A 12,107-nucleotide genomic window follows, 5' to 3' on the forward strand; every position below is an offset into this window, starting at 1 on the left:
TAGAGGTGGCAGGGGCGGGTCAGGGGCGGGTCAGGGGCGGCCTGCAGCCTCCCCGCCCTCCCTGGGCCCCAACGCACGGGCAGTGAGGTCAGCTGGTTGCGGGACAGGTTCAGGGTCTCCACGTGCACCCACTGGTCGATGCAGAGGGACAGCTCCGCGATCTGGTTGCTGCTGAGGTTGAGGCGCCGCAGGCTGGGGAGGGTGTACAGGCACTCAGGCACCCGCGTCAGGTCGTTGCAGGACAGGTCCACATCTGGGCGTGGGGTAGGCACGTCAGCCGGGGCCCCTGCGGTGGGCTCCAGGGGCAGCGGGCCTGTGTGAACCCCGGCTCCCCCTCCTGGCTCTGTAGCCTCAGGTACAAGATTTCACCTCCTGGTTTCTCAGAGCAGGGTGTCTATGCACAAAGCCTACTCGTAACTTGGTGTTACTCCCAATCGTCACGGTGACAACGGGAGGAGATGTGACAGAACCGCACCCCCTTTCCCCTAGAGGTGCTCACTGAAGCAAGGTACCATCCCCTCCTCTGTGAGGAAGTGAGGGGCTGAGGGGTCCCCAGGGACTGCCAACCTGCGAGGTGGCTCAGGCCCTCCAGGCTGGTGGGCAGGTTGCCCTGGGTGCGCTGCGTGTTCCTCAGGTGCAAGGTCTGCAGGGCCGTCATGGCCGGGAGCTGCCTGTGGGGAGACGCAGCGTTCAGGCCGGGGGCTGGGGCCCGGGGCCCGGGGCCGAGTGGGCCCACAGCACGAGGCTGACGGCGGCCGAGACGCGACCCCCAGCAAGGCCGGGGCCCCGGCGGGGAGGGCCAGGTGGGCGCCCACCGGAGCTGGGCGTGCAGCAGCGGGTTCCCGTTGAGCACCAGAGTCTGCAGGTGCACAAGGCGGCGCATCTGCGGGGGCAGGCTCTCCAGGCGGTTCTCGCTGAGGTCCAGGAACAGCAGGTCAGTGAGGCTGATGAAGAGCTGGCTGGGGACGGCGTCGATGCTGCGGGCGGAGGGCTGCCGGGTCAGGGCCGTGCTCCCACCTCCGAGACTGGGCCCCCGACCGCCCAGCCCGCCCTCCAGGCACCTGTTGTGGCTGAGGTTCAGCACCAGCACGTTCTTGGCGTTCTCCAGCTCCCGAGGGCACTCCGTCAGCTGGTTGTAGCTCAGGTCCTGGGTGGAGGGGCGAGGCCGAGTCAGGGGCGTCAGGGCTGGTCCCACCCTGCCAGGCCTCCGCCGGGCTCGAGGGTCAGGACAGGCACTGAGAGGGGAGCAGAGGAAGGGGCTTCAGGGCAGAGAGAGACAGTGGGACCCCGGGAGGAAGGGGGCCTAGGTTAGGGATCTGACTCCATCAGCAACCTCGGACAAGGCACCACCCCCTGTAAGTCTCAGGTGCCTGCGTCTGTAGAACGGGATCACCACGGCCCCAGGGTCCAGCACAGTGGGTGGGCACTGGACCGTGGGGCTGGCACAGGGCCAGGTGGCAGGGAACCACTGACCAGAACCGAGAGATCATCCAGCTTGAAGATGTCATCGGGGACTCCGGAATTCTTCAGGCTGTTGGCTCGAGCCACGATGGCCTGGGGATACACGAGAGTCTGTGACTCCTAGCTTCCGCCCTCCAGGAGAAACAGGGATCTGGGGGACACCACCTCTGGAAGTCCACCAAGGCCAGGCCTGAGTGCTCTCCCACTCTGGCTTTTACTCGTAATCTCTCTACTTGGCAAGCCTTTTCTAGACTACCAATGAGCTCCTATTTATACCTCAAAGCCCAACTCAAATGTGCCCCAGAGCCCAGCACACGGAATCTCAGAGAACCTTTCCTGATGGAATAATCCCTCTTCCTCTCAACCCCAAAGGGCAAGACAGGGATAGAGCTGAGTCAGAGCTTCTAGTACAGAAGAAGATTGAACCAAAGACAGGTCAGAGCGTAGACTCAAAGCAAGTCTGTTTTCTCTCCCCTTAGGGCTGAAACTTGCTCACGCTTCAAAAGTGCAGGAAGTTAGTGCAGGATGGCTGAGGGGGAGGGGACAGGCCAGGTGATGGCACCATGACTGCAAGAGACAAAAACACTAACAAGAGCCACCGCTGCTGCTCCCCTCAGCCCCAGCGTCTATGTGGTGCCACCATGTTGCTTCACGGCGGTCACTGCTGGACCATCTCAGAAAGTGGAAGGAACTCGTCCAAGGTCATGCGGCCAGGAAGTGGCAGAGCTCAGATTTAAACTCGAGTCCAGAGGCTGTGCCCTTAACATCTCAGGGCTCCGACCTTGGATGGGAATAACCCTCGCGGAGGCCTGAGGGTCTGGGACGGGGGCTCCATGGAGAGCAGAGGCCCAAGTGAACTGCCCCGCCCACCTGCCCGACCCCGCCCTACCCCAGCTCTACCACTGCCGGCTATGCAACCTGCACAGCCTCCGTGGCCAAGTGTCCTCACCTGTGAACTTGGAGGAGATGAAGATCACATAAAAAGCCCTCGTGAAACAGCTGGAATGGCACTCAGCTGTTAATAGTTGCTAGAGTACTTATTGTTCAAACTGGGTGGGATTTGGGGTTTTTCAGCGCTTCCCCCACGGTTACTCAACACAGGGCATTACTGCATGCTCTCCCCCCGCAGTGTGCGGGTGCAGAGAGGTGCTGGCCCGGCCCTCAGGCTCCGGCCCGAGGTCTGCAGCCTCGGGCGGCACTCACCCGCAGCGACGGCAGGCTGGACAGCTCCCCGTGGAGCGTGGTCAGGTTGTTGTGGCTCACCGACAGGTGCTCCTGGGCAGGGACAGGGAGAGGGGCTCAGCTGGGCGGTGGGGCATCCACGGAGCCCCCATCTGCCACCACAACGCTGCCCCATCCAGGGGGCCCTCAGCCACACAGGCCCAGTCCATTTCTGCACCTTCCCTCCCTCACAGACCCAGACTCTTCTTGCACACCTCCCGGGATAGGGTACTCATTCCCTCTCCACCAGTTCTGCTGTGGTCAACATCCTCCTCTGTGACGTCTGTGCTCTGTGCAGGTTCTCCCCACCTGGCCAGCCCCATCCACAGGGACCCTCCCTGCCTGCCCAGAGCCTCTTACCAGCTTCTGCAGGGCGGCCAACTCCTCCGGCAGGTAGCAGAGGCCGGTGCGGTTTAGCTTCAGCCATCGGAGACTAGTCATGGCCTTGACATTCTCAGGGAAGTAGCCACCCTGAGGAGTATGTCGTGGTAAGGCTAGTCTGGGACAGGGTACCCTTGCTCTACCGCCCAGTGGCCCCCACTGCCCACGGAAGCCTTTGAGAGCAGCAGTCACCTCTCACTAGCTGTGTGACCCTAGACAAGTCACTCTGCCACTCTGTGCCTCAATTTCCTCCCCCATAGAATAGAACTAATAAAACCCCCTGATGACAAAAGCGTCGTAAAGAACAACTAATGGTCAGGATGGCTGCTGATCTAGACTCTGTCTCTCTTGCTGTGTTCTCGGCCCCAAAAAAGCTTATTCCAGGTGACACCCGCACACCTACCTGTGTGGTTACATCAGCTCAATGCCTCTGCCTGGCGTCCAGGCCCTGCCTGTGCTCCCACCCTGCCATCAGCATATGGCCGCTAGTGGCAAGGTCGACTCCCCGTGTGAGGCCCCAGCGCCCCACCCTGCACAGGCACAGCCTTATTCGTTAGTTCATTCAACCCTTCACTCCCCATATTCAAACGCCCACCTCGGGACCCCCAGCCCTTGTGGCAGTGAACCTGGGGCAGCGTGTGCCTTCAGCGCCCCTGGCTGGTATCCCCTTCCCCCTCCGGGCACATTCCCAGCAGGTGACTCAGACTCTCCCAGTCTGGAGAGGACACACGGGGACCCCAGGTGAGCATGGTGGGGATGGGGGCAGAGAAAAGTGGCCACCTGTGCCTGGGGTCAAGTGTGCACACGTGGGTTAAACGCAGGAAGGCGGCCTGTCTCCTCGGCCCTGGCCCAACCCCCGACCCCAGCTACAGCCGGGGCCGCCGGACGCTGACGACCCAGGCTCATGCTACACTGCGCCCAGCCTGAGCCTGCTCACACCCCACCCTGCAGCCGGGATCAACCTCCAGGAGCCAGGCCAACAACTTTCAGGGCCTCGTCTCTGGTCACCAGCCCAAACCCTGCCAGTCTCATTCTCGGGCCTCCAGAACCACTGTGCCCCCCCGTCCCCCCACTGGCTGGAGGGCTGCGCTCGGGTTCCTGGTGGCCCGGGTCAATCAGTGCTGCAGCTGCTCAGACAACTGCCACCCAGGCCCTCGCCCAGCTGCTCGACACCACCCTCTCCACAGCAACTAACCCCTGCCTCCAGAGGGCTAGTTTTAAGCCCCTTCACCAGACGAGAAAGCGAAGCTCGAGGAAGGAAAGTGACGTGCCCAAGCCCACACAAGATGGGGGAGGCAGGCGGGGGCAGGGCTGAGCCGGCGGCGCGGCCGTGAGTCAGGGCCCGGTTTGGGAGTGTGACGTCACAGGGGAGGGGAGGGAGGGCTGGGGAGGCGGGAGCAAGAGCTCCGAACCGGGCCACCGGCCGGCCGGGCGGGGCCAGGCGCCAGGAAGGGGCCCGGTGGGGGTTCCCCACGCACCCCGACGCGGCTCCGAGACCCCGCGTGCGCCCGCCCAGCCCGCCCTGGGTCTCCTTCGCGGGCGCCAGACGGAGACCTGGGGGGGTCGGTTCGGGGCGGGGCCAGGGCGAGCCCGTCCGCGGTCCCGGGCGCGTAGGAAGCGGATGGGCGGGTTGGGGGGCCCGTCCGCCGTCCCGAGGCTCACCTTGAAGTCGTTGCCGCTGAGATCTATGCCGCGCACGAACGGCAACACCCCGGTGGCCTCCATGGCGGCGCTTGGCTGCTGGGAGCGGGGAGCTGGCTGCCGGCGGGGTGGGGCGGGGCGCACAGGGTGGGGAGCGTGGAGCCGGCGGGGCGGGGAGCGCGCCGGCCCCACCCCTCAGCCCGCGCCTGCCCAGCCCTCAGTTCCGGACGCGCCCGGGGCCGGCCCGTGGGGCGCGGGGCCTCGAAGAGCACGGCGCGCCTGTGCCCCGCAGGGCCTTCTCGGCCCGCGGCTCTGTCCCCTTAGCTGGCCGGCGCCCAGGACCCCGGTGGTTCGGGCCCAGGCTCGGGCGCGTGGGGGAAGCGGCAACAGGATGCCCGGGTCCTCGTTTCGAGCCTCGGGCCTCCTTCCGGGAGACGCTCGCTTGGGGCAGCGCCCGCGCTCCTCGGCGTCCCCGCTCGGAGGCGACCCCCGGGTGCGCGGTTACGTGCCCGCTCGCCCCCCGAAGGAGGCGTCCCAGGGCCGGCACATGGCGACCCCAGTAGGTGACAGAGCCGGTGTTCCCTTCACGGGAGAGGCGGCTGCAGACCACAGTGACCAAGAGCCCCGCTGGGTGCGTGCCTGGCCCGGAAAAGGCTCGCGTCTCCAATGGCCGCGGCGGGGAGCGCTGCCCTGCTTCTTTAAGACGGAGCGCGCCGGGGAGCCCCGCCCCGAAAAGCGCGCGTCCGCCATTGGCCGAGGCGGCCTCAGGGTGGCACGTGGGCGCGGGCCTCGAGCGCTCCGATTGGAGCCGAGGCCTGCCCGTCTGCGAGCGCCGGGCTCTCGGCCGACCCCGGCCTCGGCGTTCGGCTCCTGGGTCCTCCACGTTCCATTCCCAGGCGGCCCAGTGGCGCGGCCCCAGCGGCCCCCTGCGTCCCCCGGCCGGGGCGCCGAAGCAGCGACGCAGGTACGGCTGGAGCACGGGGCGTGGCCTCCGCCAGCCGCGCGGTCCCTGCCAGGAAAGGGGGCACCGGGGAAGAGCCGGGGCCGGGCAGAGGTCGGGTCGCGTCCTGGGTCCGTCCCGGGTCCATCCCGGCGTTCCCAGGGCCTCGGTGACCCTCGCGGTCGGGGCTTGGAGGAGGGGAGGTCCGGCCTCGCCCTCTCCCTCTCCCCTTCCTGGTTGGGGTCTGCGCGACCCAGCTCAGGCAGGCAGGCAGGGTCTTTGAGCACTTTACAGCTTGAAGGCGGGTGGCAATACTGATCCCCCACGAGGAAGACGCCGCGGGGCCACGCTGGGTCACCCCCCGGCCTTCTTGCCTATTTTTAGCTTGGGAGCGGGGGTGGGGGTGCGGGGCTGCCGGCCCCACCTGGCAACGAGCCCGGGCACCCGCCGCGAGCAGGGCGGCAGAAGTCCTTGGGGTTGAGTTGGTTCTGAGCTCAGGGTCATCTGTTCGGGCGTCCTCAGCGAGACAGTCCTTCCTGGCCATCTGACTGGTCCCCTGGGCTTGTCCCCTGGTCACATCTTCTCAGTGCTCGGGACCTGAGGGCAGGTCCCCCTGTAAGAATCGAGCTGGGGCTTAGCGCACTGGCCTGGCAGGGACACCTGCCTTCCCAGCCCCACACTGGGGCTCCTCAAGTTGGAACTTTCCTCACCGCACCTGCTCTATCTCACAGATGAGCGAACCTCATCTGGGGCCTTCCGGCCCTCAGCTTACCTTCTGTTGCCTGGGCTCCCAGTAGCTGAGGTCGGCTTCCCATCCACCACTGTCCCAAGCCTGAGAGGCGAGAGGCCCCTGTCCAGGACACTGGACTAGCCCTGTTTGTGGTCTTTAGAGTTACCTTGCTGCAGCGGGGCCTTCAACATTGTCTGGCGTGTACCTGTTGACAGGAAGCTTCTGCCCCCAGGGCAGCCTGGGCCGTCTCACTTGTCCTGTTTTCTGACCTGGTAGCCTTGTCTCTGGGGGCTGCCTTGCTGAGATTTGGGGGGCAACTGGCCCCCTGAGCTTCACTGAGGTCCCCCCAAAGGCCTGAGTGGCTGTCTGGGGCAGGCTGCCTGGGACCTCAAGCCGTGGTCTTCTCTGGGCTTTGGTTTCCTCCTGCAGTGCCAGCCCTAGTTAGGAACCAAGATGAGGCCGCTCTTAGGACCTGGCCATAGGGGTGGGCAAGAGTCCAGAGGTTTTGCAGTTGTGGGTCTGAGTCCCCAGCATTTGCTGTGTGGGCCAGCAGCCCATTTCCTTGTAGAACGGGTGGTGTCGATAAGATCCACCTCATGGTCTTTGGCGACGTCAGGGGGCCTGGAGGGTGGGATGGGGGAGATCGTCCCCTTCCTCTGACCTGCAGTGGGCCTTGGGGCCTTTCTCCGTGAGCTCCCCTGTCTGGGGGGGGGTTGTTTGCAGCTGCCATTCTCCTCCTAAGAAACTCTGTAAGTGGCCCCTTCTCAGGAAGCCCCCTCGTGGGCTCACCTCAGTGATCCCAGCGTGATGGCAGCCAGAGCCCCTGCCCTGCTGCCAGGCTGGCCCCCTCGCTGAGCGGTCCCTACACCCTGTCTCCCTCACAGGCAGACTGACCATGGCGGAGTTCTCCCAGAGTCGGGGCAAGCGGCGAGACGGCGAGGTGCTGGGCGGTGCTGTGGACTTCCTTCTGGCCAACGCCCGCCTGGTGCTGGGGGTGGGCGGAGCTGCCGTGCTGGGCATTGCCACCCTGGCTGTGAAGCGGGTAAGGCCGGGCTGGACCGGTGACCCCAGGGCTCCCAGAGCGGGGCGGCGATGGTGGGACTGCCCGAGGCCGCACCTGCCTCTCCCCCACCAGCCTGGCTTTGCCCTCGGCTCTGCCGTTCCTGCCCGGGCTTCAGCTGTCTCCTCTGTCACTCTGCCTGCAGCTCATCGACAGGGCCACCAACCCTCGGGATGAGGATGACGCCAAGCTGGACTGCACGTGCCTGGAGGACGGCTGGCAGGAGCTGAGCCTGCTCAAGGCCACACCACGCCTCCAGCCCCGGCCCCCGCCTGCAGCCCTCAGCCAGCCCGTGCCGCCCCCGGCCCCATCACCCTCAGCCCCAGGTGAGTGGCACCCCTTCCTCTCTGACCTGGGTGGGTCCCCTTTTGGTGGTCAGGTTCAGGAGATGCAGCCAGGCCCTGCCCCTGACTGACCGTGTGACCCATCTGGGTCCCTCTTCCCCCAGGGCCGTGGGCTCCCTGAGTGTTTAATGACGCATTTGTCTGTCCTTCCCCCTCCTGGGTGGTGCTGAGGCTCCAGCCACCAGAACACGTGGACCGTGGCGGGTGGCACTGGAGCAAGGTGGCAGCATTAGGACGGCGGGGGCCCTCAGGTGGGGGCTAGTTTCCCACTCTGCATGAAGTCGTCTCAGCCTCAGGGCGTTGGATGGGAATCTGTCATCAAGCGCTCGCTGTGCGTGAGGACCTGAGCTTGGTGCTTTCTCAGGTGGTCACGTTACAGTCCCTCTGACACGGCCCCCCGCCCCTCCGCTCTACAGAGGGGCCCGCAGACGCAGATCCCCCGACGTCACCTCAGCGCTGCTCCCCAGCGCCATCGGTGCGCCTGACGTTCCAGGAGAAGCTGCTGGCGTTCGAGCGGGACCACGTGACCATGCCAGTGGCCCACGTGGCTCTGGCCAAGCAGCTGGCCAGCGACATTGCCCTGGAGCTCCAGGCCTACCTGCGGAACAAGTTCCCAGAACTGCCCTTCGGGGCGCTCGTGCCTGGCGGGCCGCTCTACGACGGGCTGCAGGCGGGGGCCGCCGACCCCGTGCGTCTCCTGGTGCCCCTGGTGCTGGAGCCTGGCCTGTGGAGCCTGGTGCCTGGTGTGGACACCGTAGCCCGGGACCCTCGCTGCTGGGCCGTGCGCAGGACTCAGCTGGAGTTCCACCCCCGCGGAAGCAGCCCCTGGGACCGCTTCCTGGTGGGCAGCTACCTCTCCCCCCGGGTCCTGCTGGAGCTGCTCCGCAAGGCCCTGACCGCCTCTGTCAACTGGCCAGTCATCGGCAGCCTCCTCGGGTGCCTGATCCGGCCGCGCGTGGCCTCGGAGGAACTGCTGCTCGAGGTGCAGCACGAGTGTCTGGAGCTCACCGTGGCTGTGCTCCTGGCCACTGCTGGCGCCCAGGCCGGAGACCTCCTGCTGGCCTGGCCCCTGGAGGGGCTGGCTGGCAACCTCTGGCTACAGGACTGGTACCCAGCAGAGGCTGCCCAGCTGCGGGCCCTGGATGAGCGCGACGCTGGGACCCGCCGGCGGCTGCTGCTGTTGCTCTGCGGCGTCTGCCGTGGCCACCCGGCGCTGGGGCGGCTGGGCCGCAGCCCCCTGACCCAGGTGGTCCTGCACCTGGGCGAGCAGGAAGCGGACTGGGGTGAGGAGGCCTTGGGGGAGCACTTCCTGCAGGCCCTGGAGTTGCTCGTTGGCAGCCTGGAGCGGGCCAGCCTGCCCTGCCACTTCAGCCGTGGCGTGAATCTCCTGGACGGCCTGCGGGAAGAGGACATCAACGACATGGGCTATACGCTGTACTGGGGCCTGCAGGCCCCTGAGGGGCTGCTCTAGAGGCGCGGGCCCAGGCGGACGCCTCCCTCCATGGCGTCGGGAGCACCTTGCCCTTGCTTTTACCCAGAATGGGCCAGCGCGAGCTTGGGCGGCCCGCACTCCCACTCACCCCTCGGCCTCGGGGCCGATCCCAGGGCCTCGGCCCGCGGTAGCCGCAGTGAGTCCTGGGCAGGGGTAAGGTTGCCTCTGTTTTTCTGTCCCAAGGGTGAGTCATGCTTCCCTCAGGTGCAGGCACCTCCAGGCTGCTGGTGTTGGGCGGTGGACACGGCGTTTGGTCCCCCAGGAGCCGGAGTCGCCTGGAACCCTCGGGACGCAGCTTTTGGCTGGCTGACTGACAGGCTGGCGTTTTCCATGCTGCGTGTGTGGCTTGCTCTCTAACGTGGGCCAGCGGGGACTCACCTGGGGGAAGGCCCTTCCCCTCCAGCTGGGGGCACTTTCTCTTCCGGCAGCAGGGGCCCTGGGAGAGTCCCTTCCTCGCTGGGGGAGCTGAGGTTCTGTGTGCTGCCCACCTGGCCCGGAGCTGAGGGTGTCCCCTGGCTGCTGCTGGGCCCAGCCCCCGCGGTGCTGGCACCAGCTGCACTAGCTGACCCTGCACTCTCCCTGAAACTGGCTGGTGGGGGGGCGTTGTCTGCCTCCCCTCCCAGGTGTCTCTCCTCTCTCTGGTATCCTTTCTGCTGAAGCAAAGCTATGCCTCAAGAACTGTGAACTAGAATAAAAAGGAAAAATTCAAACGTCCACGGGACTCATGTTCGGTTCTTACATGCAGCCACTTGAGGCTCTGTAAAGTCGACCAGAGGAGCTTGGGATCAGCCTGGAGGCGGTGGATCGAATGAGAAAAGTCGGTTACGTGGAGGGAGGACGTTACAAGATTCCTGGAGCGATGTCTTGCTTTAGTAACGGAACCAGGTGGCTAGGGTTTTGTTTCTTCCCCAAAGCCTGCCCCCTGGAGCCCCCTGTGCTTTCCGGGACGGGCGGGGCTGCCACACAGCCCTTCGGCCAACACTGTCAGTGTGCAGAGAAACGTGGCCCCAGAAGTGGAGGGCAGGACCCCGCGTCGTACAGACTGGGAAGCGCGTCTCAGTGTCCCCACAGGAGCCGTGGCCGTGGCTAACTTCCTGTCACCACACATGGCACACGAGGCCGGAGAGGGCTTGGGGCCATGTGCGCCGGTGGTGGGGCCACTGCAGCTGTGCCAGGCCTGTGCTGCTTCTCCTTCCCATCCCGTGCGTGTCCCCCTTCCAACTGGGACTAGGGACAAGAAGTGGGGACAGGCTCAGAGGCCTCCCTTGGTCGAGGGCCAGCACAAGGGCCAGAGGAGGTGCTAGTGTGTACCCCTGGGTGCAGGGCCACGGGTGGCCTCTGCCTCGTGGGTGTTGACATAGGCTCGGTCTCCGCAGAGGGCCAGGGGGCAGGAGACTGGCTTCCCCGAGAGCCGTTAGGTCACCTGATTCAGGAGCTTCCTGGCCTGAGTGCTCTCGGCGGTGAGCAGCCGTGATGGCAGCGGAGGGACAGCAAGGGGGCAGGCTGGAGGCGGGGGCGGCCTTGGCCCCCTCCCCTATAAAACAGGGGTCCCAGAATACCTGCTTCACAGGCAGCAGCGGGAGCGTTAACCCAGCACAAAGCGAGGCACCCCCGACCCAGAGGTCTCGGACACAAGGTCCAGCATCACCGAGCCCAAGCGCGCCAGAACTCTGCAGGCCTGTGTCCAACCAAGGTTGGGGGTCTTGGGCACCAGTGAGTGAAGGGCTGGCCAGGTGTGGCTTGGGAGCGGTTGGGACGCGAGCGGGTCAAGGCCCCTCTCAGACGACCCGACCCCACTCGCGGGCCCTCTGGCGGCCTCCTGCTTCAGGTAGGTCTCGGTTTCCCCTCATACCGTGATTTCAGTAAGAAAAAGCCAGAATTAACTAAGGAGAAACGAGGTGCTCGGGGCGACGTCCCCCGGCCAAGGCCAGCATCTGCTGCGCGGTCGTGCTGGGGCCTCCACGGTGGCCGCTGCCCAGCTTCGCTCTCACCCCTTTAATGAGGGCAGTTCTGACTTGGGAGTTGCAGACCCTTCGGCTGAACTGGGCAGTCCTCGTCCCTGGCTTTACCAAGTGACCCGAAGCCAGGAGCACGGCGGTGATTCCACCTGCCAGAGTGAACAGACGGCTGGGGCAGGTGGGAAGAGTAGCACAGAAGGGCAAATAGACACTCACTGACCTACAGCTTCACCATCTCCTCCACCCGTTACAAGGCATAGGACCCCAAATCTGCAGTCCTGGAGGGAAAGGTGGCTGATCCACCCTGAGGACAGTGGGTCTTCCACCCAGTGTCCTGAGAGGCCTGAGTGGAAAACCCCCTCACAGCTTCCATCACTGTAACCAGGACGATGGCAACCCTCACCCCCAGAGAGGCCACCAGGCTCAGCGAAGGCACAGCCAAGGGAGCACAGCAAGGGGTGGCCAGCAGGACCCCAGTCCCACCTGGCAGTTCTGGTCCTGATGTGCACAGGAGCACCCTGCGGAGAGACTAAAATCCACAGATGCGTTTAGCATCGTTCAACTCAACAACAAAAGCACAAACACTGAAAAATGGGCAAAGGACTTGAAAAGGCATTTCTGCAAAGATGTGGAAGGCCACATGGGCAATGAAAGGATGCTCAACTTCAGTGGTCATTAGGAAGATGCAAGTCAGAACCATGAGACACCACCTCAGGCCCACGAGGATGGCCACAATTAAAAGAAAAAAAAAGGGGGGCTTCCCTGGTGGCGCAGTGGTTAAGAATCTGCCTGCTAACACAGGGGACACAGGTTCGAGCCCTGGTCTGGGAAGATCCCACATGCCGCGGAGCAACTAAGCCCGTGTGCCACAACTACTGA

At 65.0% G+C, this 12,107-nt stretch overlaps 2 protein-coding genes across 6 annotated transcripts in view; one reads left to right on the forward strand and one right to left on the reverse strand.

The window, feature by feature from the left end:
• Window positions 1-5,401, reverse strand: part of FLII (FLII actin remodeling protein) — a 12,717-nt gene extending 7,316 nt beyond the window's left edge. The window contains exons 1-8 of one of the 4 annotated variants that reach the window (XM_082603500.1): window positions 4,726-5,401; window positions 3,043-3,153; window positions 2,665-2,736; window positions 1,474-1,554; window positions 1,062-1,147; window positions 816-977; window positions 568-671; window positions 78-253 (exon numbers count right to left, since the gene is read on the reverse strand). In XM_082603500.1, coding sequence (XP_082459626.1) covers window positions 78-253; window positions 568-671; window positions 816-977; window positions 1,062-1,147; window positions 1,474-1,554; window positions 2,665-2,736; window positions 3,043-3,153; window positions 4,726-4,788 — 855 coding nt within the window. In that variant the 5' untranslated portion in view covers window positions 4,789-5,401. The remainder of the gene's footprint in view (window positions 1-77; window positions 254-567; window positions 672-815; window positions 978-1,061; window positions 1,148-1,473; window positions 1,555-2,664; window positions 2,737-3,042; window positions 3,154-4,725) is intronic. The other 3 variants (XM_082603499.1, XM_082603502.1, XM_082603501.1) reach the window with 3 other exon arrangements.
• A 21-nt stretch (window positions 5,402-5,422) lies between these two features.
• On the forward strand, window positions 5,423-9,984 carry MIEF2 (mitochondrial elongation factor 2). Of its 2 annotated transcripts, none has more exons than XM_082603511.1 (4): window positions 5,423-5,668; window positions 7,259-7,416; window positions 7,580-7,760; window positions 8,195-9,984. In XM_082603511.1, the coding sequence occupies exons 2-4, from the start codon at window positions 7,270-7,272 to the stop codon at window positions 9,247-9,249; spliced, it is 1,383 nt and encodes a 460-aa protein (XP_082459637.1). In that variant the 5' UTR covers window positions 5,423-5,668; window positions 7,259-7,269; the 3' UTR covers window positions 9,250-9,984. The 2 variants fall into 2 exon arrangements, with proteins under 2 accessions (XP_082459637.1, XP_082459636.1); XM_082603510.1 differs by having other exon boundaries at window positions 5,586-5,668; window positions 8,143-9,024.
• Window positions 9,985-12,107: the final 2,123 nt, after the last annotated feature.

This window comes from Mesoplodon mirus (assembly GCF_964341445.2).
Source record: "Mesoplodon mirus genome assembly, chromosome: 18".
NCBI lineage: Eukaryota > Metazoa > Chordata > Mammalia > Artiodactyla > Ziphiidae > Mesoplodon > Mesoplodon mirus.

Coding starts and splice junctions, on each gene's coding strand:
- MIEF2 (XM_082603511.1), top strand. CDS start 7,270: ATGGCGGAGTTCTCCCAGAGTCGGGGCAAGCGGCGAGACGGCGAGGTG. Junction 7,417..7,579: donor CCACCCTGGCTGTGAAGCGG/GTAAGGCCGGGC, acceptor CTCTGCCTGCAG/CTCATCGACAGGGCCACCAA. Junction 7,761..8,194: donor CCCATCACCCTCAGCCCCAG/GTGAGTGGCACC, acceptor TCCGCTCTACAG/AGGGGCCCGCAGACGCAGAT.